The 27,116-nt window shown below is 40.9% G+C and overlaps 1 protein-coding gene and 1 long non-coding RNA gene across 2 annotated transcripts; one reads left to right on the top strand and one right to left on the bottom strand.

Annotated features, from left to right (window-relative positions):
• Positions 1-975: 975 nt before the first annotated feature.
• LOC100913396 (actin-like protein 7A) lies at positions 976-3,759 on the bottom strand. Its single transcript, XM_012543479.2, has one exon. The coding sequence runs from the start codon at positions 3,340-3,342 to the stop codon at positions 1,012-1,014; it is 2,331 nt and encodes a 776-aa protein (XP_012398933.1). The 5' UTR covers positions 3,343-3,759; the 3' UTR covers positions 976-1,011.
• Positions 3,760-16,936: 13,177 nt separating this feature from the next.
• On the top strand, positions 16,937-24,453 carry LOC116419207. Its single transcript, XR_004229456.1, has 3 exons — positions 16,937-17,254; positions 23,593-23,691; positions 24,268-24,453. It is a non-coding gene; the product is annotated as an uncharacterized LOC116419207 (long non-coding RNA).
• Positions 24,454-27,116: the final 2,663 nt, after the last annotated feature.

Below are 27,116 nucleotides of genomic sequence, written 5' to 3'. Positions count from 1 at the left end.
GTATTTTCTGATTCTTTCCTTTGGTGTTTATTTACCTCCATCTCTGATTTTCCATTTCCTTCTCCCCCACACTGGGAGAATGTCCCTGAGATATGCTGCCCATAGGAGGAGCTACATTCACACTATCCCTTCTCCTTCCCCATTCCTCCCCCCCCCCCCCCCCCCCCCCCCCCTCCCCCCCCCCCCCCCCCCACACTGTCCCATGTTTTCCTCTTATCCCTGATGGGTATCCCTTAATGAGGAAGGATCTTTTCTTAGTTATAGCCTCCTGATCAATGCAGTGTTCCATGATTCGAATAGACCTTTGGTGGAAGTCCTCCAGGAAAAAAGGGCCAGAGCCTAGGGCCTAGTCCTCTGTCTGACTGGGTAGGTTCTCTGGATCTGGAGAAGTAAAAGGCTCAGGGACCACCTCCGCTCTCTCCCCCACCCCCAACCACAATCTCGCATGCCATCCTCTCCCTCTGTCCCCACCCCCCAGCTATGAGTCATTTGGCATGCTGTGTGGGTTATTACTTTGTGTTTGAAATCTCCATGGCAACAAGCTGGCAATCAAGGGTAATTGTGCTGGTCGCCTGGGCAACAAGGGCAAATCCCAGAGAAGAAGTAACTCCATGGGCCCTGAAGGTCCGGGACAGTTGTCCTTTAGAGGGGAAGAAGACAGATTTACATTGCTTTGTGATCCCAGATTGGGAGCCGTAGGGGAAACTCAGCCTGCCTAGGAGTGTGGGGGAAGGACTGAAGGCACTCCATTTGTTGGTGGGAGCCCGTTTCTTCCTCTCATATGGTGGGGATGGAAGGATGCTTGACTCTGGAGGGATAGGATGGGGTAGAATGGGAAGACTGACTGAGCACAAGACAGGGAAAGGAGGAGGAGACGCTGTGTTCAGCATGGTTGTGGCAAGGCCATGGTATTGTCTTCCCCCATCCTGCCCCAGCTGGAACCCTATGACCCCAACAGACACCACAGACCCAAAGTCTGACTCCCAGAGTAACTTTATGCTCCCACAACCATCACAGGTGGTACTTATAGATGGCCCACGGGCCCTCTTCCTGGTACTCCCCGCGGCTCAACCACAGAGTCTGGAAGGAATCAAGGGAAGCCATAATGGAGCCTCCGAGCCAAGCAGCAATAGCTCGGTGAGGCAAGGATAAGACAGTGGCCGCCGGCCCCAGATCCCGCTGGACCCTCTCTGAGAAGCCGTTCAGCAGAGTGGTCCCACCTTCCAGGACCACGTTGGCCAAGAGTCGCTCCTGCAAGTGCGGCTCCAGCTGGCTGATGCTAATCTGGGCCAGCTGCGGGAGGCTGGGCTGATCAAGGCCCAGGATGTCGGGCTTAAACAGGATCTCCGGGCAGCGGAACCGCTCAGCCCCAAGTGAGAGCACGTGCTTGTCCGGGAGGACAAAGTCCAGCCGGTACTTGCCTTCCACCTGGCAGAGCTCGGAGACCATGTCCAGCGTCACATAACAGCAGGTCTCCTTCATGTGGGTCAGCACGTCAGCCTTGGGGGGCGGCTGCCCGCCGGCCAGAAGCAGCTGGGAGAGGTATTCAGAGAGGTCCTTCCCGGCCACATCCAGGCGGGAGATGTTGAGCCGCTCGAGCTCCCCTGTGATGATGGGAGCCACATAGGAAGTGCCGTGCCCACTGCCCATGACCAGGCCCGTGGTGCGGCCGTAGGCGTAGAGGGTGAGTAACGCCTGGTGGACCGTCTGCATGGCGGGCACCCCAAAGCACTCAAACAGCAGCTCGACGACCTTCTCCCGATTGGTGCAGGGGGAGACGGGCGAATCGGCCACCAGCACAGCCAGCTCCTCAGGATCCACACACAGTTTGCTGTAGAAGATGTGGTTCCAGAGGACTTCTAGGGCGTCCCAGTCAGAGACCACACCGCGAATCAGCGTGGAGCAAGCCGCCTCGGCATCCTCGGTGATGTAGTAAGGGGTGCTGTCGCCCTGGGGGCTGCGGTGGATCCCCACCCGAGTGGGCACAACGGCACGGGTGCGGTCCTCCCCTGCCAGACCACACTTGCTGAAGCCTGTCCCGGTGTCAATCACCACGGCAGCCAGGCTCTTGTAGAGGTCCGTTGGGTGGCAGGAGGTCACTTGGGAAGGGGGCCGCTCTTGGAAGTCAGCATTTGAGACCAGCTCATAGCCAGGTCCTCGGAATAACCCAAAGTGGTTGACCATTGTACGGTTTTCACTCGGCTCAGTGAGGGAGTATTTGGTACAACTGGAACCTTTGTCCATCACAGCCATGGGCAATGTCTTATAAATGACGCTAGGGCAGGAGGGGCAGATGGACGAGGTCTTATCGGAGGATTTTCTGTAGCTGGTGCTGCTGACTGTGTCCTGGGAAGCCTTGGTGTTGGAGTTCTGGCTGGCCATCCCCTGACTGGTGCCGTCCTTTCCAGCACACGCATGGATGTCCGGGGAGAGGGACATCCTCAAGGCAGAAGTACCTTTGCTCTGCATCGAGGGCTGGGCAGAGCCCATGCTGCTGGTCACTGAAGCTGGGGCTAGTTCCTTGTGGAAGAGGGAAGCATACTGGAAGGAGTCAGCATTGTTTTTCCTGGGGACCTCTGCTGTATTACAAACACCTCCTATCATACTGCCCTTGTAGGAATGGACAGCGTGCCCTTCCCCTCTGGTTGAGCCGTAGCAGGCTGGTTCCTCAGACTGGCTTCTGAGCGTAGCACCCTTTCTGTGCTCCATAGTCACTGCCCTCCTAGAGGTGTCTGATGAGGAATAAGTTTGTGGGGCCCAGAAGGAGGATGTGGGGTTACCTTTGCCTGATGTCACCCGGGGCCGGAAGGTTTCCTTCTGGTAAGTTAGAATATTTTGCCCAACAAAGTAGGATGGCTCCAGGGGTATATGACTGCTAAGCAGTCCGATTTTTGTGGGCACCGGGGTGACAGACTTGCCCCTCTCTTCCAGGTTTGCATGGCTGTTTCTTGTCACTGACTTGCCTGTGATTGTGATTTGCCTGTCTGTGACCTTAGATGTTTGAGAGGGACCAGGGCTGGTGGCCCAGGCCTGGCCTTTGCTAGGAAGTTGGAGCTGTTGGGGATCAATGGTCAGGGTGGTTGGAGATCGGGGGCAGGCCACATTATCTGTGACAAAAATGGGACGTGTTCCTAGAGTAAGGCTTCTGAGGGCCTCCTTGCAGTGAGCTTCCCCATGAAATTTAGGTCCCTCACACACAACCCCAAATTCGGCCTGATGAGTGTGTATGCCTACTATCATGCTCTCCTTGTTTAACTGGCAGGAGCCCAGAGTATGGGGGGCCTGAAATTTAGGGGGCCGCCTAGAGCAGAACTCTTGGCTGTCTATGCTGCATGTGGCCATTGGCTAATTAGACACTTGGTTTTTTTTTTGGTTTTTTTGTTTTTTGTCTCTGATATAGATGGTTTGGTTCTCAGGATTGGAGCCTTATATGAATTCTTCATTAGTAGATATCATGCAAAGGTCTATGTCTTTGTTGTCCAGCCCAGTGGTGTGAATGATGGCAAAATAATTTTGGGGTTCAGATTTTTGGATTAAGTAGAACTTGGATTTTTGAGGTTGGATTTCTTGTTGGTTTTGGACTCTACTAGAGAAAAACTTATAGTTGGGACTGGAATGTATGGTAATCACTCTCTCCTCAGTGTGGTCTGGGGGATCTTTAGGGATAGGAATCCCCTACTTTGGACTCTGTCATGGACAATGTCATGTACATCACTGATGGCACTGTCATAGGCACTACCATGGAAACTAATGACATTGCTGTGGGTACCATGGGCACCATCATGAGCAACATAGATATTGTCACATTCACCATCAAAATGGCATCCTCTCCTGATGTTGCCTGTGCCAGTCAGATCTGTTATTTTTATTGCACTTTAACCAGTGGAAGAAAATTTGGTTTGTCCAGGAATGGCAATGCTTAAAAACCATAGGTTCCCAATCTGCATACCTGGTCCCAGTTATCACTCCTACTTTGCCACCAGGAGTCAGGGGAGTAGTCTTTGATTTTCTGTATAGACTCCAGAATAGGCCCTGCAGACCTACAACTACAAGGATCAGTGCCTGGAGCTGTGGCCTATCTCAGCATGGAGCTACTCTCCAGTTGACTGGGGATTAAGGGAGCAGGACAAGCTTCCCGGTGATGGAGAAGGCTTTCTTCATAGATTCCATAGCTCTTGCAGGCTTCCTTATCTTACTTAAAAAATATTTTTTCCCCAATTACATTTGCAATGGATATGATTCTTTGATCTACTGAAATCCCAGTGGCAAGACTCCCCAAGCATCTTTGTCCCTGTCTCTTCTCCAACTTCCAATACCCCACCAAGAAAAATATGATAATGGCCTTTATTCTTATTGTATTTTAAGATTTAGTTTCTTCAGCAATTATCCTGTGAGAGAGGATATGAAAGCAAAGAGGAAAATGAAATGACTTTCTCATTCACAAAGCCTAAGAGCTGATTCTGAGCCCAAATACCACTGAAGTGTGGCCAAGAGAATATGTTGAATAAGGGTCCTTTCACTAGCTGCTTACTGAGTGAGGGAGGGGTTCATGTAAGTGATATTGTGAACTGTGGTTCTCTCCTTCATAACATTAAATCGTTCAAGGAGATGCTGATGCTAATACGGATCCTAAGAGAGAAAATCTGCTGCAGGAGAGGCAGATCTCCCCCGACCCTGTTCATTTCCCTCTATCTGCTATCTGACTTTGGCCCAGATTCTTTTTTATCCCATAAAATTTAGTTGTAACCTCTACCTTCTAAAAGACTGTTCTTCCTCTTTTCTAAAGAACAAACCAAGGCATGAGCCTTTGGTCTCAAGTATCTGGGGGCCTGACTTCCAGCCCCTGGCACCCGTTTTAGGAGATTAAGACCTTGGTTTATCCCTTGATGAATCTTTTCAAAGCTCCTTAAAAGAATGTCTTTTGCCTCTTTTTGTGTACAGTGCCTGATTCATAATAAGCACTTAGTAAGTGTTCATTGATTGATTGGTTATTTTCTCCAATAGCAATCATAATTTCATCTATTTTCAGAGTTTAAAGAGATCTTAGTGAGCATCTAGAGTCAGTCTTTATTTTAGAAAGGTGGACACAGATTAGAAATGGGAAGGGACTTTCCTAAAGATACACAACTAGGGTCAGAACTTAAGACCAGAGTTCCTGACTTCTATCTACTCCCATGATTTTTCCAGGACTATGCCATTTTTGCCTCCAGCCCTATTGGAATCTAATTTCCTCTAGTCTCCTCCAAAGGTTGACCCCAAAATGCTAAAGTCACTCAAGGACTCAATAGTCTGAGATGCCAAAAAGACGTCAAGATGGTTTAAAATCTTATGATCCTTTGCTGTGAATGATTTTGCTATTCTCACTCTTACAATGATCCAAGACTACTCTGAAGGATTTATGATAAAAAATGCTATCCTTCTACAAAGAAAGAACTAATTGTGTGTGAATACAGATTGAAGCACACTTTTTTTACTTTATTTTTCTTGAGGGTTTCTTTGGAGGGGGCAGAGATCTGGTTTTTTTTTTTTTCATAACATGACTTTTATGGAAATGTTTTGCATAACTTCACATGTGCCTTCTCAATGAAGGCTGGGGTGTGGAGGAAGGGAGAGAATCTGGAACTCAAAGTTTTAAACGTTTTACATAAAACTGGGAAAAATAAAAATATTACATTTTTTAAAAATAAATTTTTAAAGATTTGCTTCTAATCCCCTAAGCCCCAGCTGATGTTGGCTCCCCATACCAGAGATAATTAAGTGGTACTCTGGATCTAGTACTAACACAAGATTTGACTTGTTTTTGATGGGGGCAGACTTCTTCTAAATGCCAGTTCTTTCCAAAGTGTTCCACTTCCTCATGTAATATGTAGACCCATAAATATTTGCTGAATTGAAGAACAGGAAAACAGAATTCTGATTTTCTCCACTGGCTCCTTCCCAAAGAGTGAGATCACCCTTCCATAAGGTTAACTCTTGGATAATGTGTAAACTTGCATTGTCCTAAGCTGAAAAAGAGCTATTTGCTTATTTAGGACTATCTCATGCACTTGTGCATATAATCTTGGGCTTGGTCTTCAAATGCAATTGGAGAATTGGAGATAAGGAAGGAGAGCAGAGACACTACCTACAGATTCAGACTGAGTTCTTTGCAGAAAGATAGGCATATCAAAGGAACCAAGTGAATAGAAGAAGAAGGAAGGGAACAAGTATTGAGTGCCTACTATGTGCTAGGCACTGCCCTAAGTGACCTATTTTATAAATAGTGTCTCATGGGATCTTTGCCACATTGAGAGGTAGATGGTATTGTCCCCATTTTACAGTTGAAGAAACGGAGGTGGACAGAAGTTAATGATTTACTCAGGGTCACAGCTAATAAGGGCCTGAGTGTGAATTTGAAATCAGGTTGGTCTTGGCTCCAGATCCATTCTATCCTGAACCAAGTTTTTGTACCAAGAAAGAACTAAAACAGAAGCAAAGGATTGGAGCCATAGTGTAGAGCAGCCAACCTGGGCTTTGTGAGTTAAAGTACTAAACATGGAAAGGTGAATACACTTATTGGCCCTGGGTCCTTTTAGGGGTGGGTGGGAGGGGAGATCTACCTAGGGCAGACTTACAAGTCTAGAAGGTTGCAAATGTCCTTGAGAGCCAAAGAGTCATTGAAAAGGATATTTAGGGACAACAGAGTGGAGTCATCATGACTATTTGTGGGCTTGGGTGCAAGTGCTTGTTTATTTTTGTCATTTTAACCAAAACCCATCACATATTTGGTGTTTTGTTAGCCTGAATGCTTTTGTGGGGTCTAAGAGAAGCCAATGGGTTGGAGAGCTTTACCTCTTCTTGGAGCAATGCTGGTTGATCAAACACACAATCTGGAGAGGTAGGCTATTTACCCCTCAAAATCAGGGGTGTGATGTTGAAGGAGCATGCACTTTTAAGAGTCTACTAAAATGAGTACCAGCCTTGAAGTCAGGAGAACCTGAGTCCAAATCTGGTCTCAGACACTTAACACTTCCAGCTGTGTGAGCCTGGGCAAGTCACTTAACCCCAATTGCCTCAGAAAAAAAGAAAAAGAAAAAAAGTCCACTAATATGATGCACTTAGCGCTTTTCAACAATGAGGTGATTCAGGGCAATTCCAATAGACTTGTGATGGAGAGAGGCATTTGTACCCAGAGGACTGTGAGACTTGAATGTGGATCACAACATAGTATTTTCATCTTTTTTGTTGTTCCTTGCCCTTTTGATCTGATTTTTCTCGTGCAGCATGATAAAAGTAGAAATGTATTGAGAAGAATTGCACATGTTTAACCTATATTGGACCATTTGCTGTCTAAGGGAGAAATGTGAGGAGGGAGAAAAATTTGGAACACAAGCTTTTGCAAGGATGAATATTGAAAACTATCTTTGCATGTATTTTGAAAAACAAAAAAGCTATTAATTAAAAGATTTACAGAATAAATCCCAAATATCAATAACCTGCTTCCTAGAAATGCTTCAATGAAAACATCATTGATGGCTAAAAAAAAGAGCCCACTAGAGTGTTCAATGAAAAGCTATTTTAAAAGATTTACAGAATAAATCACAAATATCAATAACCTACCTACTAGAAATGCTTCAATGAAAATATCATTGATGGCTAAAAAAAAAGGACCCACTAGAATGTTCAATGAAAAGCTATTTTAAAAGATTTACAGAATAAATCACAAATATTGATTACCTACTAGAAATGCTTCAATGAAGATATCATTAATGACTAAAAAAAAGAGCCCACTAGAGTGTTCAATGAAAGGCTATTTTTTTTATTATAGCTTTTTATTTATAAGATATATGCATGGGTAATTTTATAGCATTGACAATTGCAAAACCTTTTGTTCCAACTTTTCCCTTCCTCCCCCCCACCCTCTCCCCCAGATGGCAGGTTGACCAATACATGTTAAATATGTTAAAGTATAAATTAAATACAATATATGTATACATGTCCAAACAGTTATTTTGCTATACAAAGAGAATCAGACTTTGAAATAGTGTACAATTACCCTGTGAAGGAAATAAAAAATGTAGGTGGACAAAAATAGAGGGATTGGGAAGTCTATGTTATGGTTCATAGTCATCTCCCAAAGTTCTTTTGCTGGGTGTAGCTGGTTCAATTCATTACTGCTCTATTGGAACTGATTTGGTTCATTTCATTGTTGAAGAGGGCCATGTCCATCAGAATTGATCATCATATAGTATTGTTATTGAAGTACATAATGATCTCCTGATCCTGCTCATTTCACTCAGAAATGCTATTATTTTAAAAAAAAGATTTACAGAATAAATCATAAATATCAATAACCTACCTACTAGAAATGCTTCAATGAAGATATCATTGATGACTGAAAAAAAGAGCCCACTAGAGTGTTCAATGATTCCAGCTGCCTGGGAAGAGTATAGAAGATGAGAGAGCCAGATAATATGATAGTAATGGGTCCACTCTCATACTTTATGGTAAAATGGATGGCCCATTATAGGGGTGAGCAGGAGAAAGGAGGGAATAGGTACAAGGAGGAAAGTTACATTCTTAAGAACTTTGGTGGCAGACTTAACTGATACTGCTGTACTACATCCTCAAGTAAGTATCCCCTGCTCTTAAGGTGGGGCAGCTAGGAGATGCAGGGAACAGAGAGCGTCAGGCTGGGAATCAGTAAGACCTGAATTCAAATCCAACTTCAGACATCTACTAGCTACATGAACCTGGGCAAGTCACTTAACCCTCTTTGCCTCAGTTTCCTCATCTGTGAAATGGCAAACCACTCCAGTGTCTTTGCCAAGAAACCCCAAATGAAATCGTGAAGAGTCAGGCATGATTGAAATAATTGAACAAGAATAACAAAAGCTGTTAAGATAAACCTCTCATCCTGAGATGGGGCAAGAGAGCCAGTATAATCAGTTTACAAACCAGAGGCAGGTTATGGTTCTTGACCATATGGGTCATATCATACCAAGCTTTCAAAAGCAAATGTTCCAGCTGCCAAGAGGAGAATTTTTTTGATATTTAAAAAAAAATTTAATAGCTTTTTATTTTTCTAAATACGTGCATAGTTTTCAGCATTCACCTTTGCATAACTTTGTGTTCTAAATTTTTCTCTCTCCCTCCCTTTCACCCCTTTCCATAGACAGCAAGCAATACAATATAGGTGGTGTAATTGTGCAATTCTTCTAAACATATTTGCATATTTGTCATGTTGCACAAGAAAGATCAGATCAAAAGGTAAAAGAAGAAAAAGGATGAAAAACCTAGCAAACAACATAAAAATACTATGATCCATTTTCAGTCTCCATTGTTCTCTCTCTGAATGTGAATGGCTCTTTCCATCATCATCTACTGGAATTGTCTTGAATTATCTTATTGTTGAAAAGAGCCAAATCTATCATAGTTGATCATCACATAATAATCTTGTTGTATACAATGTTCTCTTAGTTCTACTCACTTCCTTAGCATCAGTTCATGCAAATATTTTCAGACTTTTCTAAAATCAACCTACTCATCATTTCTTATAGAACAATAATATTCCATAACATTCATATACCATAATTTATTCAGCTATTCCCCAACTAATAGGTAACCACTCAATTTCCAATTCCTTGCTACCACATGTGGGTTCTTTTCCCTTTTTATAATCCAAGAACTACATTTTTACAAAATCTTGTGGTTCCATGACCATTGATACAACATCATGACCCTATATCCATACTGATGGTGGACCCAATATCTTCCATTCTCATAAGTTCATCAAACAGATTATTTATTCCAGCAGAATGCATATGTATATGTGTGATGACCATGTATTTTAAAATCAGCCCGAGTCAGGAAGTCAGGATAAGGGAAAATGCTTGATCTTTATTCTTTGTGGAGGTGAATGGGAATGGCGATAGGAAGTGAGAGCAATCTCTACACGAATCCGCCTGGCAGTGCCTCTGACGCTCACACTCCACCCATCAAATCCTCTATGCAGTCTCCTATACAACACATCAAACTTGCACAGAGAATGGGGAGGCCCTTCTTTCTCCAAGCATATATTAATACAGTATTGTCCAATTGTTAATTAGCCTCAAGTGCTTGGGACCTCAGTGCAATGAGAGCTTCAAGAGCTTCAGCCCATTACATCTCCTGCAACAGTCCTGCAACAGTCTTATCATTTCTCAGAAAATCCAATGATTCCTGAAGGCTTTCAAGTCCTACAACAATCTTATCATGTCTCAGAGAATCCAATGATTCCTGAGGGCTTTCAAGTCCTACAACAATCTTATATCTCAGAGAATCCAATGATTCCTGAGGGTTTTGAAGTCCAAAAATTTTTTGAATGTCCATGAATCAAATGCCATAACTGCCAGGCTCTTTCAGTGGTGGGCACAATCAGCAATGGAACGACCTGATGTTTCTTAGGTCTTCTCCTTCATTTCAAGGGTGTGCTCTGTCTCTCTTCGATGGACCAGGCAAATACTCCTCGTTGGCACCCATCTGATTCCTTCTCCACCTGTAGAGATACAAGCAAATCCTCTTCCCCATGAAGTTAACCTATCTGGTCTCCATTCACCACTTTCTGGGTCTCTTGCACATCACCTGGCGATTATCTAAAGATAGTGGAGCTGCTCGCACTGGACACTGCCCTTCTGGTGGGTTATAAAACCTGTCTGCCGGAGCCAGTGCATCTTTGTCAAAAATCAAGAAGTTAATAGTATAAAGGGTTAGATTTAGAAGTTCTCTAGGGTTACCTGTGGCTCCCCCTTTCTTTTGTTTTTGGAGGAGCATCTTAATGTCTCTGTTTCTCCTCTCTACTATTGCCTGTCCTTGAGGATTAAAAGGTATGCCAGTGGTGTGTAAAATCTTATACTGTGCACAAAAGTGTGCAAAATGTTTGAAAGTATATGCAGGTCCATGATCTGTTTTTATTGCTTGTGGCACACTCATAATTGCAAATGCTTGAATAAGGAACTCAGTGACCACTCTGGCTGTCTCTTTTGCTGCTGGTATTGCAAAAGTGAATCCTGAAAAGGTGTCTACCACAACATAGATAAAAGACAGACGACCAAAAGGTTTATAATGGCTCACCTCCATTTGCCAGATTTCATTGGGTCTCAAACCACGAGGGTTCTTCCCTGGAGGCAGTGTAGGAGCGTGGAAAGGAAAGCAAGCCATACAGGCTTTTACTATGCTCCTAGCTTCCTCTCTTGTTAATCCAAATTGTAAATGTAAAGCTCGAGCAGCCTGATGATATTTAGAATGAGATTCTTGGGCTTCTAATGAAATAAAGAAGTATTGACCAACATAGTTAGAAGGCTATCTGCCTTTGAATTACCATCAAAAATAGGACCTGGAAGTCCACTATGAGAGTGGACATGCAAGATATAAATCTTACCTGGATGCTTTCTCACTTGCTCTTGAAGTTTCTTAAAGAGCTGATACATATATTAGAGGCTACAAATTTTATTTGGGATGTGGCAATTCTTTGTATCACAACTACTGAATAGGCCAAATCAGATATTATTTTTATATCTCAGAACCATTATCATTATAATATTCACATAATTGGTCTCCTACAAGCTTCCAATTATCTAAAAATATCTCTTCTTCATTGAAGAACCAAGGGGACGTACATTCTAATGTATCCAGGGATTCATCAATCTGCTCCCAAGTCATAAATAAGCCCTGTCTCTTTATAGTCTGAATATGCTTCCTTCACATTTCCTTTGGGGTGAGGTTGGGGTTGGGGGTGGGGCTGGGCTTGGGGGAGAATCTTTTCCCAATATCTGCCCCATTTCAGCCAAGAAAAGGTTACTAGTTTAGCCCTTAACAAAGTAAGTTCCCTGTTTGTCTATTAAAATACTCACCTAATTTCCTGGTCACTGGAGGCTTCTTCAGTGAAAGTAGGGTCCTTTGTTCCATGATGGGCACCAAATGTGATGACCGCATATTTTGAAATCAGCTTGAGTCAGGAAGTCAGGATAAGGGAAAATCCTTGATCTTTATTCTTTGTGGAGGTGAAGGGGAATGGCGATATGAAGTGAGAGCAATCTTGACACGAATCTGCCTGGCAGTGCCCCTGGTTCTCATACTCCACCCACCAAATCCTCTATGCAATCTCCTATACAACACATCAAACTTGCACAGAGTGGGCGGGGCCATTCTTTCTCCAAGCATGTATTAATAGAGTATTGTCCAATTGGTAATTAGCCTCACGTGCTTGGGACCTCGTGCAATGACTCAAGACCTTCAGCCCATTACATATATGTATATGAAATCTTTGATTGGTATGTATATGGGAATGTATAGGAAATCTCTGATGGGTACTAACATGTACAAGTATAATTACAACTCTACAGTTGAAAGCATTAGTAAAACTCCTTCATTGGTCCTGACTCCAAAATGAAGAATTTTTATTTGTATAATTCTATTTTCTCCAGGATCCAGATCATTCAGCCATATCTATGGTCACTATCTAGGAATCATTATGAAAATAATTTCATCTGCTCCCATCCTTCATGGTACTTATTTACTAGCTACATAGCCCACAAGTTAGTTTACTGGGAGCACTTGCTAGGATCCCAATATCCCAGGCTGTCCCCTATTATTGGATTAATGGCAACCAAAGTCCAGAGGTAAATACCTTTCTCAGAATAGTCAGAACCATCAGTAAACCAGGAAAAAAAATATTCCCTAAGAGTTAAGTCCTTATAGGTAGGGATCAGCTGGGTCAGTAGAATAGGCAGAGCACTGAGGCTGGAACTTAAAGTCAGTCTCTGGTAAAGTAACAATCTGCTCATGAAGGGCAACTAACACCTAAGGGGTCCATGTGATCATGATTTTGGATGTACCAAGATTTAATATTTAATTCTATTTAATATTTAATTTCTTCTATTTAATAATGGAAGCTCCCTGTACCATACCAATCTTGGTTAAAGGGACCATCTTGCATCATTCAACTCCTTGTGGGAAACTGGGTGAAGGATAATTGTACCCTGCATCATTAGGGTAACTAGGGCACAACAATGGAAAAATAAATAACTATTTTTTCAAAAGTAGGATGTGGCCATTTATAACTCCAAAATCTTAAGAATTACTTAATTTATCCACCTCTTGATAACTACTGAAGACTTCCCTTACCAAAGTTTTTATAGAACCCTCAAGGACAATGGTCCTGTGTGATGATCATAGGGATCCTGGGAGGGAAAGAGACTTCTGGATAGTTCACATTAGTTTTCCCAAAGTTATATAAGCTGTTCCAGGTCTCACTCCAAAGAGGCAGGTGTAGGAGTGACTAGTTAAATGGAAACCATCAAAATACCCCAGGGAAGAAAGTGAAGCCTCCAAAACTTAAAGGGTTGAAGCCTCAGGGAGAAAAACAAGCCAAATCAATGAACCCCTCAAAAATGGTTTTCCCCATTCCTTTTAAAGGAAACCAGAGAAACCTACATAAAATAGATACTCTGGCTCCCATGGATTCAGCAACCTTAACTTAAATATCTTGCTTTTTTTCCCTCAAACTCTCATCTCTCGCTGAGCTCCTGTCCTGAATTTTTAGCCTACTGGACATCTCCATTTGGATGTCTCACCTGCCTTTCAAACTCAAAAAATTAAAACAGAACTCATTATCTTTCCCTCTAAAACCACCTCTTTTACTTCCCCTACATCTGTCAAGGGTGCTACTACCATTCTTTCATTTATCCGAATTCTCAACTTAGAAGTCATTTTCAATCTTCACTTCCTCTTTACCTGCCATATTCAATTGATTACCAATTCTCATCATTTCCACCTATTTAACATCTCTCCCATCTGACCCTTTTTTTCACATCATAAATACCTAGAGAGTAAGTCTTCTTTCCCCTTTGCCTAAATAACTGAAATAATCTCCCAATAGTTTCTTTAAATAACTTGTTTCTCAACTCTTTGATATCTATCCTTTCTACATATGAATTCTAATCTGATATTTATAAAACTCAAATCTGATTATGCTACCTCCCTAATTCAAGAAGTTTCAATGATAAAATACAAACTTGGGACAGAGACTGTCTCATTTGTGTGTGTGTGTGTGTGTGTGTGTGTGTGCGTGTGTGTGTGTGTAGAGTCTAGTCTTGCATATAGTAAGCAATAAATACTTTTTTATTAGTAGAGAAGGAACTTGAGGGCCGTTTTCATAAGGAGGAAGCAGACAGGGCCCTAAGCATACTTCTCAGTCCCTGCTTCTTACTTCCTAGCCCCTCCTCCTTTCCCAAAGTCTACCTACCATGGATTATTCTCAAGACTCACTCTCTTTCTCCCACTGGTGGGTTCCTCCTGAAACTTCCACTTGGTATAAACTCCCAAGCTGGCCTGCCTTCACTTCCCTCCTATCCTATTTTCAATTTCCTTTGAACTTCAGAACCAGGCCCCTCTGCCCATAACTGGCTGTCCCCAGACCACCTCTTTTTTTTTTTTTTTTTAGTATCCTTCTGTGTGCTGTCTTCCCTGGTTAGAATGTGAGTTTCTTAAGGGCAGGTCTTTTTTGTTGTTATTTGTATCTCCAGTGTTTAGCACATTGTCTGGCACTCAAATGCTTCTTTCCTTCCTAAGGATCTTCAGTTACTGATTCAGGGAATGGGAGAGAGAGGGTCCCTTTTATATTCAGATCTTGACTCTGATAGTTCTCAATTGTATGACCACCAAGGAAAATGTATAAACTTTAGTCTCCTCATTCTCAAATAGGCCTAAAAATTTTATTGCTTCTTCCCAGAGCTGTTGTGAAGAGAGTGCTATAAATGTCAAACTATAAAAGAAATAGGTAGTGCTATATCTGCATGGGGCAGTGGGTACTGACTTGGAGTCAGAGATCCAGATTTCAAATATCAATTTTTACTCCACATAAAAGCTATTTAACCTTTCTGAGCCTCAGTTTCCCCATTTGTAACATGAGAGTTTGAACTAGAGGATCTTTAAAGCCCATTCCAGCTTTAAACCCCCTAGTCTTTTCCTTCTCTTTCCAGGGCCCTTCTCTTCTCCCTGGACTCAGTATTTCTCTCTTGGAAGCAGAGTGGTGGTTGTTTCTGTTTTTTTTGTTTTTTGTTTTTTGTTTTTTGTTTCCCAATGCCAAGTCCTGTCGGTCTCCAAAGTGGTATTTACATGAAGGCTAAAAATAGCAACTTTTCATCCCAACGTCCAGGGTGTACTGCTAAGGGATACCAGGGGAGTAAGACCAGTAGCAGAAGAGATGCTGAATTTGCATCTCCATAATTGGAGCAATTTAGCTAATCCCTGATTCAGCCTCCTCTCCTCTCTTCCTCTTTAGCCTGGTCCTTCCTGTCTCTTTAGCTTCTTGCTGTATTTTTCTTTAAGTAAAAAACTGGGACAGTTCAGGACTCTGTGTTGTATCTGTTTAAAGGCCTAGCGCAGAGAAACAAAGCTGGAACTAGATGCCCCCTTCTTTCTTACCCAGCCAATCCTATCTGCCACCTGTCTGCTTGACTTGTGCTTAGCCATCTCCCTGTTCATCCTTTTCCCTTTGTTTTACAAGTCCATCTCCCAGACAACCCCTTGTTTTCTAGGATCGTCATCACCAATTTACTTCATTGCCCTACCTCTATCTACTTGATCCCTGTCTCTAGTTATCCTATCCACCAGCCCCTTAATGCCTGCTATTTCCTTATCTACCAATCCCATGTGCTACCTGGCTAGCAATTCCCTGACCACTGTTCCTTCCCGAAAAGACCTCTCTCTGTCAAATTCACCAGACCTCAGTCTGCCAGTTTTTTGTGCCTATCAAATTTCTCCTTGCCAGTCTTCTTCTTACCCATCCTTGGCTATGGCCCCTTACTCACCAGCACCTCTGTCTTCAGGGTATTTTTCTAACCAGCCCACACATCTGGGCTCACAAGCAATAGAACACAAAATGGTATGACCAATGGTCTGAGATTCTCAGGTCATTATTGGGGGATGGCTACTCAATTTTCTAGCCTATATTTCCTGGAGGTACAGTAATCTATACATTTTAGGGCTAGAAGGAAATGAATTTTCCACTAGAATAATCTTCCCCCGGCCACCTCCCTCAGTCCATACTCACTATGTCTTTGTCCCTGATCTCCAAAGAAGGACCTGGGACTGTGTGTCTGTCCCAGGCCAGAAACTTTGTGAAAAGATTTCAGCAGCTTTTAAGCATAGGAGAAAGTCATATATCTACAAGCATGGAAAATTGGAGGGATTGATGCAGATCAAGTTGACTCCTGCCTAATGAAGTCCAGTTCATTCCTACTCTCCCTATCTGTACCGCCAAAGTGGTAGCCCTGGAAGCAGAGCTTGGAAAACAGTGTCTGTGTATCTAGCCCAAATTAGAACCCTTTGAATATAGTCCGTTGTAAGCACTGGTTTTAGATTCAGACAACCTGGAATCAGATGGAGATACTTTTAACATTAGGGAAGGCGTAAAATATGATCTCCACTTTACAGAAAAAGAACTCAAGAGAAGTGATTTGCCCGTGGTCTCATAATAACAAGTATTAGAGCAAAAATTTGACTTCAGATTTCCTGACCCCATGTCTATCTACAAGGGTCTTTAATTTGTGAAGAATTATCAATGCAACATTTCTTAAGAAGCTTGAGTATCACCAAACACCCTCCTCCCCAAAGTACTGGCTTTTGTGAGCCTTTGTCTTGCCCTTCCCTTTATATGATTCAATTCGATAAACATTAAGTGCCTACCATGTGTTAGACATTGCACTAATAACTAAGTATACAAAAAGAGGCAAAAGACAGAATTTGTCCTCAAGGAGCTTACAATTTAATTGGGTGAGACAACATACAAATAAACATATACAAAGCAAGCAGTATACAGGATAAATAAATAAAAGGGGGAAAGCACTGGGATTGAGAAGTTCTGGAAGTCTTCCTGTGGAAGATGTTATTTCAGTCCTATTGGGGTGAATGTTGAGGGAGAGCCTAAAAGTCACCACCTGGGGCATTAAAAAAGTATCAAAGGGCTGGGCCAGACTTTCAAAATAAGTGAGAGTGGATTAAAAGCTGTATCTAAAGTCAAGATCACTCAAATATAAATCTAGCCTCAGACAATTACTAGCTGGATAACCCTGATTGATTGGTATTTATACTTTATTCTCTAAGAGGACCATGACTTCAGGAAGAGGATGCCATGACTTGCAAAGTGAATTGGATTTAATCGAGGGAGAACTGTGGGAAGTCACCAATCTTACTCTTTCCGCCAGTGGCAAGATATCTATCAGGATGATTGGAGGTGGGCCTGGATGCAGTGGGAGACTTTGGTCTTTTTAAGCTAAGTTCTTTTCCTGGTCTGAGTTTGACTGAGGCTGTACCCATTCAGTGATTAAGACCAAATGAACACTGAGGCAAAGAATGGCCTCTCTTATCTAGTAAATAAAAATTGGAAGTAGAAGACCCTCAAAATTTCTAGCCCAAACAGAAACAATTGCTATTTATACTCTCTTCATCAGTTCTATTGTTTGGCTTACCCTGAATAAGTCACTTAACTGCTGTCTGCCATATTTTCCTTGACTTTGTAATAGCACCTAACTCCTAGGATGCTTGAAAACCTTAAAATGCTGTTATATTATCTAACACTCTACCCCCCTCTCCAACAAAGGCTTAGATCTTATTTTACTTGAGTTAGTTGGTTATTATAACGCATAATTGTTGTGTAGTGAAAGGTATATTGGACTTAAGAGTCAGGAGATCTGCATTCAAATCCTGCTCTGTAAATCACTTTCTGTGTGATATTAGGCAACTCCCTTCTCATCCCTGGGTCTTAGCTTCCTTCTGTGTAAGAGGAGCAAGTTGGATTAAACAAATTTTAAAGTCCCTTTTAAATTTTAAAGTCCTATTATCTTTGTATAAGCACAAAAACCACATGAATCTGTAAAATGGGTAGGATATTACACGCTGTTAAGTGAAAAAGGACTTTGTAAACCTCAAATAGCAGGTCAAAAATTACAAAAGCTTTCAGACTTTGAGGATATAAGGGGTAGGTAACAATTAGGGATGTGTAAGGATGTGTCTACTTTCAGACTTTGAGTGGGTCATTCTAAGTTTGTAAAGGGCAAAATGAAGGGTCACTTGCATATGAAAAAAAATCAGGACATTTGATTGAAGATTAACAGAGATGAAGGATTTGTCCATGACTAAAGAAAGCTTTGGTAATGAGGGTATAAAAATGGGAAACCTGGTCCTGTGAGAGTTGAGGAAAAAATTCCAGCTATGGAGAAAGAACTCACTGCTGAGAATTTGTTCTTCACTTTTTCCCTTGTGCCTCTTGGATGGTCTCACAAGGGGAGTGGATCTTTTCTCTTCTCTCTGACACCATGATATTGTCAGATTTTGAAGTAGAAGTATATGGCTACATTCAGTAGAGAAAATCCAGTTGTGAAATTCTGTTAAATGTAGGTGTATAGTGAGAATAACATAGGATAAGCAGCTCCATTTTGTGACTAAGTACTTGTTATGTAAGTTATTTTTTCTGTATCAAGATAAGCTGTATAGTTTGGCAGTGATATCTGTCCACCAAAATTGGCAAATAATTCCTTCTGGCTTCTATCCCTCCCAAATTTTATAAGCCACAGATAAATACCTATTAATGATGTTAATTTTTATTGAGGAGTTTCATTTAGCATAAGTTTAACTAAGGGTCACCAATCAGAACTTAAACGTAATTTGTTAATGCCTTTAGTTTGAATATAAAGACCCATACGAGGCCTAAGACATCAACCTATTTCTGCGTCCTGACAAACTCCTATTTTTTCCCTGAACTTGGAAGTGTGAGCATGAGAGCAGCTATGATTGACAGAGCCTTGTCATATTTCCTCTGTCTAGGAAGAGTTTGGGAACCTTGTCATAAGCACCAGTTTAAGAAATGCTTACTAGGACCTTTAGAAATCAAGTTAGTGGTTTGTTCCCACGGGAACAAAACCTGATCTGATGTTTGTATCATGGAAAAGTCGATACGGCTTCATTGCATGCATGGATGACTGTGAGTCTTACTAATATACTGTCTGCCCTAATAAGCATACCTAATGGCAAATTGGTTTTATGCAAGCACCATATATTATAAGTTGGCAAGAGAAGTTGTGTCCATTGATTGTATCTATAATCCCTCTCAGGAGTTGTCAGACCCCAGAGCTTAGGGGTAGGGTGGTCTGGGTTCTGCTATTTAAGAGAACATAGCTGGAGTCCTCATCCAGAATTTTAGCTGAATCTGAAGTTAAAGACTGACTGTGATTCAGCATTGATGCCATGAAGGTATCTAGTGATTCACTCAGCATAGGGGTCATACCTTCAGCTGCAAGGAGCAGCTGGAAAATACCAAGAGAATACATGGGAACATTAGTGCTGTAAGTTGCCTGGGCCCCACAGGTTTCCAAAATGCATTTGTCCATTTGTGGACTCCTTGGACATCCACTTTCTCCACTAACACTGGGTATATTTGTAGGACATCACACCATGGATTTATGGGGGATATTTTTTTAATTTAAAATGGAAAATAATATTTTAATTATTTAATTAAATTAATAATAAAAATTACGGAAAATCATCATTATTATTGTTACTGTAAGTGTTACCTTATCCTCCTCATATTTTAAGTCATTCATAAAACGCTTTTGTCTTGAGCTGTGTCCTCTGACTGCAAAATGAAATACACTGATGACAGGTTGAGAGTTAAGAAAGCAGAAATAGGATATTTGGAACCTGGGGTATTTTACCCCAGGAAACCCAATCTGTAAGTGGCTGTTTGGGGAGAGTGCCAAAGCCCAAAGGCTATAATAAACATCTCTGCTTCTGTAAATAAATACACGTGACTCGGCCTTTTGTTCAGTTTTTTGTTGACATTTTGTTGGTTGAGTTCATGTAGATGTCACACATGGCCAGCCTTTTGGCTCTGCTCTTTGATCTTAGAGGGTTTGTGACTCCCAGAAGCTATAGCACGAGTAAAGATGATAAAACCATTTTGGCAGATGGGCTAAACCAAGCTGAGAGTAACTGATAGTCCTGAAACCCATTGGTGAGTAGGAGGATGTGATCCCCAAACATGTGAAGGCTTCTCCTGACAGAGTGGGTGATGGGAACAATTTGTTCTAATAGCCACAAAGCTAGAGCTTGGTCGGATGAAGAAGATGCTGAGGTCATCCACTGCATCCTAGGCCAATGCCAGTCTTGCCCCCAGAGATGACTTTGGAAGAGACAATGAGGTTGATGACTTGGTATAATTCTGCCTCACAAATCCAATTCACATACAAATCAAACCAACACTTTGTGATGTCATAAATCCTCTGAAGATAAAGAGATTTTTGGATGGGGGGAAGGGAGGGAGAAAAATTTGGAACACAAGGTTTTGCAAGAGTGAATGTTGAAAACTATCTTTGCATGTAATTTGAAAATAAAAATCTGCTGTTTAAAAAAAAAAAAACAGAGATGTTGTAGCTTCCATCTGGAGGTAAGATAAATAAGTTGCTTTTGGAAAGTCCAATAATATATTACTATTTTTCAGCCTTAACTATTGATTTATCTCTGCAAAGTGGCAAATTCTAGAAATATTCCTTAAGCTTTTTACCTTTTTAGTATGTAATCTAAGAATAGTCCCCTTCCTTTTAAAGATAAAATAGGATGTTTTCTATAGCTTCCTTGGAGTGATGGGCCTTTGTTTCATTAATATTGTATGGATACTTTCTAAATCTGTAGTCTGTTTCAAAGTATACATTATGGTGAAGTTATCAATTGTTCTAAATGTGGTATTCCCACTGTAGGATGCCAACAAATTTCTTGAAATATACAGTAACAGTTTTCTCCTTGATAATTTTATGTTCAATCTGTCTTGCCTAGAGAAGACCAAGATATTTGTAATAATGATAATAAGACAAGATAATTATATATATATATATATATATATATATATATATATATATATATAAAACAAGTTACATAACAATAATAATGTTAAGGAATCCAAACTCATTGACCTAACACAGATCATGTAATGAAATATGGAAAATAATTGTCATTATAATTACTGTAACTGTTATCTTTTCCTCATATTTTAAGAAATTAGATATGGATATAAATAGTCTGAGTATTATTTTCTATATTGCTATTCTTTTATATTTAATATTTTATAGGTGATGGTTTAGTAGATAAATGATTATTGTAATTAAATAAGAATATTGAAGTGCAAGCTCATCTTTTGTAGATTCCCTGAAAATATCTGAGAAAATTCCAATAGTAGACAACATGAAAGACCTTTTCTTCTTCCCTAATGACTTTAATTTCTTCTAGGATGTCTATATTTTGAAAATTTTTCCTTCCATGTTCTAAAATTTAGAATTTTATGTAACTTTTTTAAAAGTGGATTTTGATTTTTTTATTATTATAATAACTTTTTATTGACGAATTTTATGTAACTTTTGAGTTTTCATAAGAACATAAATTTAGAATTAGAAGAAACCATAGAGGTTGTAAAAGAGACAGCTGAATCTTGGAGAAGTTATATGATTTGCTCAGAATCACAAGCTTAAAAGTATCTGAGGTGGAACTTGAATTTAGGTCTTCTTTACTCAAAGTACGGTGATTCAGTCAATGTTACATCCAGGAAGTTATGGGTAACAGTTTTGTCTGTAAATCATGTGCAAATTCTAGTATTGTTTATTCCTTAATTATCAAGGATGTCTTGGGGTTTGTGTTTGTAGCACAGGGATTTGTTATCTGGTATCCTATATAGGATGTCAAACTTTTGTTATACAGTCTTACTCGTTTGATCAAGTGGTTACTAGTTAGGGATGCTCTGGGAGCTCTATTGTTGCAACCTGCAAATTATTATTGCACCCATTTCATTGCATGGTTTATATTAATCAATGAATCTGGTTTTCTTATGGATATTTGTCATTTCTGATGATATGACATAAATTATTAGCATAAACCTCTCCATTTCTATAAATAAATATATATGATTGAGTCATTTATTTCATGCTTCTCTGGGGCAGTTGGGTATAGGATAAAGTCTAGGATAGAGTAGGATAGAGCAGGTCTAGGATAGTGTGCTGGGTCTGTTTTTATCTTCCTGAGTTCAAATCTGGCCATAGACTCTTTCTAGCTGGATGATTTTGGGCAAGTCACTTAACCCTGTTTGCCTCAGTTTCCTCATCTGTAAAACAAGCTGGAGAAGAAATGTCAAACCACTCCAGTATCTCTGACAAGAAAACCTCAAATGAGGTCATGGAGTCCAACACAATTGAAATGACTTATCAACAATAAGGAAATTTGTTTCACCAACAATGTTGTTTGGCTTTATATATATGTATACCACCCTTGGAGTATCATTTCGTTCCACTTTTTGATCTTAAATATTTCATAGGTACTGGCTGGAAATAAAACACTTTTGGTTACATTTTTTAAAATCCAGTATAGTGTGTATATGAATATGTGTGTGTGTGTGTATATATATATATATATGTGTGTGTGTGTGTGTGTGTGTGTGTGTGTGTATGTGTGTGTATATATATCTATATATATATATAAATATATATATATATATATATATATATATATATATATATATATATGAGGCACACATCCATGTGCCTCAAATGATTAAAAAGATATTTTGGTACAATTCCTTCTTTGTCTTGAAATCAATAATCATTTCTAGAGAAGTAATTAATAATAGATTTAAGGCTAAGTAGAACTTTAGTTGGCTCAGATTGTCTTTGTGGAAGATTTTACCACATTTCATATGAGTTTTTCTTAACATTACTATATTAATGTGGTACATTTTAAATAGAGAACGGTGTTCTTTATGAACATCAAATATCCTAGGATTGTCATCTCTGAAGTTTTTATATATTTGCAGTTGATGACTAAGCCATGAATGTAGAATTGAGTTTAAGACTTTTCAATGATCAAAAAAGGTAGTGTAAATGTTATAGTTCTTTCAGTTGGCTTGTTCAAAAATCATTGAATTATCATTATGTATTATTTGCTTCTAGGACTTAGGAATATTCCTATATAATTCTGCCCTTTCTTTCTATGGCTCTTACTGCAGCATACACTCTGGATGACTTTTTTCCCCAAGGCAATTGGGGTTAAGTGACTTGTCCAGGGTCACACAGCTTGAAAGTGTTAAGTGTCTGAGTTCTGATTTGAACTCAGGTCCTCCTGACTTCAGGGCTGGTGCTCTATCCACTGTGCCACCTAGCTGCCCCTGTAGTATATACTCTTGCATTCAGGTCATGAAATGTTTTTACACTCTGTCAAATATTGTGGGAAAATGCATTCATTCATTATGGGTTATAGAAGATTTTCAAAAGTAACTCTTTTTCAGCATAGCCAAGCTATTAGGTGGCTTCACACTATTAAATTTTTAAAAAGGACTTTTCAAAATATCAGTCTTTGTATATCCATCTCCTTTTCAAAATTACTTGAAACATGGACATTATTTTGACCATTCATTTCACTATTAAGAAAAATTTAGATGTTTTGTGTTAAACATAGGTTATTAGTGGCTTCAGATGCTTCAAATTTTCCTTCTTTGAATTTAAGTAACAAGTTAATTTTTTCTCATTTCACCTAATTCAGGTTGAGGAATCGAAATTATTTCTTCTACTTTATCTGCATAGATCTTGGAGCTAAAGATATTGTCAACAAAAAGCAGTACAAAGTCACAGTTTATAGCTGGTAAGATTGTTTGCAAATTTGTTATGACAGAATAATGATTCATAATACTGTAAAAGTATTTACATCTTCATTTCCTGCCTACCTGTGTGGTTTGCCAGTTTTAGTGGCCATTTCCATCTATCCTGAAACATTTCCTGGAGATGTGTTTTTAATATTTCTGATTTCGTTCCAATGTATTTGCCTTCTCCAGAGTTGGAACCAGAATACAAAATAGTACCACATGTTCTATTCTTCTTGGTGTCAAGATGGTTCCAAGTTGGGCCAGCCTGAAACATGGGACCTGGGATTCTAACCCAATCAGTGTCATCACTAGCTGGCCATAATTTCAGTTTCCTTCCAGGTCTAAGCACAGGCTGGCACTTCCTAACTTTACCATTGCTCTCACTTTATATGACCAATGGGTTGGATTTTTAAAGGGTAGTTGTTATTGCTGCTGCTGCCACTGAGAATTAAATTGAAATGAGGGAACTAACAAGATGAAAACAAGCTCCAATAATCAACATTGCAACACACTCCAGGGAGGACTTTTTGGATTGATCTGTGGTTTGGTAAAAATTCTTCTTCCAATTATTTTAGCCCATCTGGTTTCTTGTTTGGCCCTAACCTCCCAAGGACTGAAAACTCATGCCAGGGACAAACAATGAAGGAGGAAAGAAACTGAGAGTTTGACCCCTGGGACTTGAGAGAAAGGTGACCTGAGTAGAAGCAAAAGGTAGGAAACAGGCTAAGACTTTATGAAGCAGGCTTGATGGGAACATCTTGTTTAAAAAAAATAGTCCTAAAGCAAACCATAGAGCCAGTTCAGTCCTTCCCATTTCGGGAGAACAACTCAGAAACCCTAAGGTCAGAATGTCATTATTTCAAATCAAGTATGATCTGTTTTATCTGAACCTGTGTTCAGAATCTCCCCAATTCTAAACTTTTTCTCCTGAGCCAAGTCAGGGGGTGCTCTTCTGTGTTCTCAGACTGGCAGCTCCCTGAGAACAAGAAACAGATCTGTTGTTCCTCAGACTCCCCAGAAGACTGAGAAATCCCTGAGGACTCTCCTTTCAGAATATGAACTCTAAGGACATATCTGACATAACTCTGCTCCTAGACTGTATCCTCTCAAATCAGAATCTGGGATTGATTCTTTGCTGTCTTCAGTTATTTTTTTTCAGTTCTCCCCATAGTCTTTTGGAACTAAGGTTTGGGCATAGTGGTTTGCTCAGGGTAGATATGATGATTTAAAAAAAATTTTTTTTAATGTTTTATTTAAGCTTTTGATTTTCAAAACATATGCATGGATAATTTTCATCATTCACCCTTACAAAACCTTGTGTTCCAAATTTTTTCCCTCTCCTAGATTGCAAGTAATTTAATATATGTTAAACATGTGCAATTCTACTATACATATTTCCACAATGATTGTGCTGCACAAGAAATTAGATTTGATGATTTAAGCATGTGTTCTGCCCCTTCACTCACCCTATTCCCATCTGCCCCAGCCCTTCCTATCATTACATCAGAAATTTGTTACAGCTGCCATGAACGTGCTTGCTTTACCCTCTTACAAAAGAGGCTCTTAACCTGGATCAGGTCAGGGGAGTCTATGAACTTAAATGAGAAATTAAAAAATTACACCTTTATTTTCACTAAACGAAATTTGTATTTCCTTTGATTTTTTAAAAAAAATATCGTTCTGAGAAGGGGTCCCTAAGCTTCCCCAGATTGCCAAAGGAGTAAATGGCATTACCTTTTTGGACTTTGGTAGACAAAAATAGGATCATAGGGAGAGTCAGGTTGGGGTTAGAGTTAATACCCACAGGATCAGATTTGAATTTCCAGATTAACCCAGAGCCCCCTCGGATCTCATTTTGATGGAGAAAAGCAATGGAGACAGCTCGTGTCTGGTGCCAGGGTGGCCTTAGAAAGCCCATAAATAGACAGATTGCCTTCCCTTCCCCCAACTTCAGTGACTTGGGAGAAGAGGGGTGGAGGGACCCTAGCTCAGGGACCTTTCCTCCAATCATCTTTGTTTACATTTTCTCCCCAATGAGCCCGAATTGCATTTCTATTTATGATTCAAGGGAGTTAAGGAGCCAGGACTGCGCAAGCCCTGCCCGTTCCCATGGTAACTTCAGATTTTTTTCACCCCCCCAACACACACACACACACACACACACACACACACACATACACGCACACACACACACACACACACACACACAGAGCAAACCAACTTCCTCAGCTCAACTCAGCTTTGGGGTGACTGGGAGATTAAGGGGAGAGGAAGGCAAGCAGAAAGGACAGTCTCGGTCCTGACCCACCAAGATGCAGGGAGAACAAGGCCCCATTATTGCTAGGATAATCCCAGAGATACAGAATCAAGGATGAAAATAATCCCCCAAACCATCTAGTCCAATCCCTCAGTTTACAGATGGGGAAACTAAGGCACAGAAAGAAGAATTGCAGATTGCCCAAGTCACCCAGCTAATAAGAATTGTCAGGAGTCTACACTAGGTTTACCAGCTCCTGGTGCAGCCTCCTTTCACTGTAACACGTTGCACCACCCTGTTTTTAGCTGTGTCTGGTTCAGTGGCTTCCTCTCCCAGGGAACCCCTCAGGCCTCCTCAGATCCCCTTCAGTCCCCAGCAGGGGCAGAGCCCTCCCTTTGCCTCCCCTCCTCCATCTGCAGAAAACAATAGCTCTTTCTTTGCCCAGCTCCCTTCCTCGTCTCTTATCCATTCCTTCATCCCTATCCTTTCTAGATCTAAGCTCTGTTTGGCAGGAATTTTGTGAGTATGAGTGTGAATCCTCTTTCTATCCAGATTAGGTCTTTCCCTCCAAAGAGGAAGAAAGAGAAGTGGATTTCTAGGCAAGCTCATCCCTCCACCTCTCCATACTTATTTCTAGTGGAGCCTGGACCTTCTCTAGTCTCCCCTCAAACTCCAATCCCCAAAGTGACTGGACTCCATGGCCTCCCAGCTCCAGTCTCCTGGGTGTTTCCAACTGGAACTGCCTCGACCATCACTGAGCCATTTGTCACACTCCACCTGGGGTCTGTTGATGATGCCCCAAAGAAGATGTTTCTTAATTCCTGGTCTTCCTTTGGGTCCAAGTGGGATTTGGCTCACTGGCTCCTTGTCCACTGCTATGAGACAAGATGAAGTCTCCTGCCTCCTCTTCTCCCCTGGGGAGAGTATCACAGGGTTTTTACTGTTCCTGAGGACCAGGAAACAGACTGCCTGAAATAAATAACACACTTGGGAAAGTTAAGAGTCACATGGCACCTCTCACAGAACACTCTAGCTGTTAGTTTGGGGAATGGAGGGAACGGTTCTCTGTACTAATTCCTTCTTTTCCCTTCGTGATGTGCAAATTGACTCCCTCTGCCTTTCAGAGGTGACTAGGTGCTTCTGGAATCAGGAAGATCAGAGTCCAAA

The sequence above is a fragment of the Sarcophilus harrisii genome, chromosome 1 (genome assembly GCF_902635505.1).
Source record: "Sarcophilus harrisii chromosome 1, mSarHar1.11, whole genome shotgun sequence".
Classification (NCBI taxonomy): domain Eukaryota; kingdom Metazoa; phylum Chordata; class Mammalia; order Dasyuromorphia; family Dasyuridae; genus Sarcophilus; species Sarcophilus harrisii.
Note: the sequence above shows the minus strand (reverse complement) of the source record. Positions and strands in the feature narration are given on the sequence as shown.

Excerpts from the sequence above, each read along its gene's own strand:
- LOC100913396 (XM_012543479.2), bottom strand. The coding sequence starts at position 3,342 with ATGGCCACATGCAGCATAGACAGCCAAGAGTTCTGCTCTAGGCGGCCC.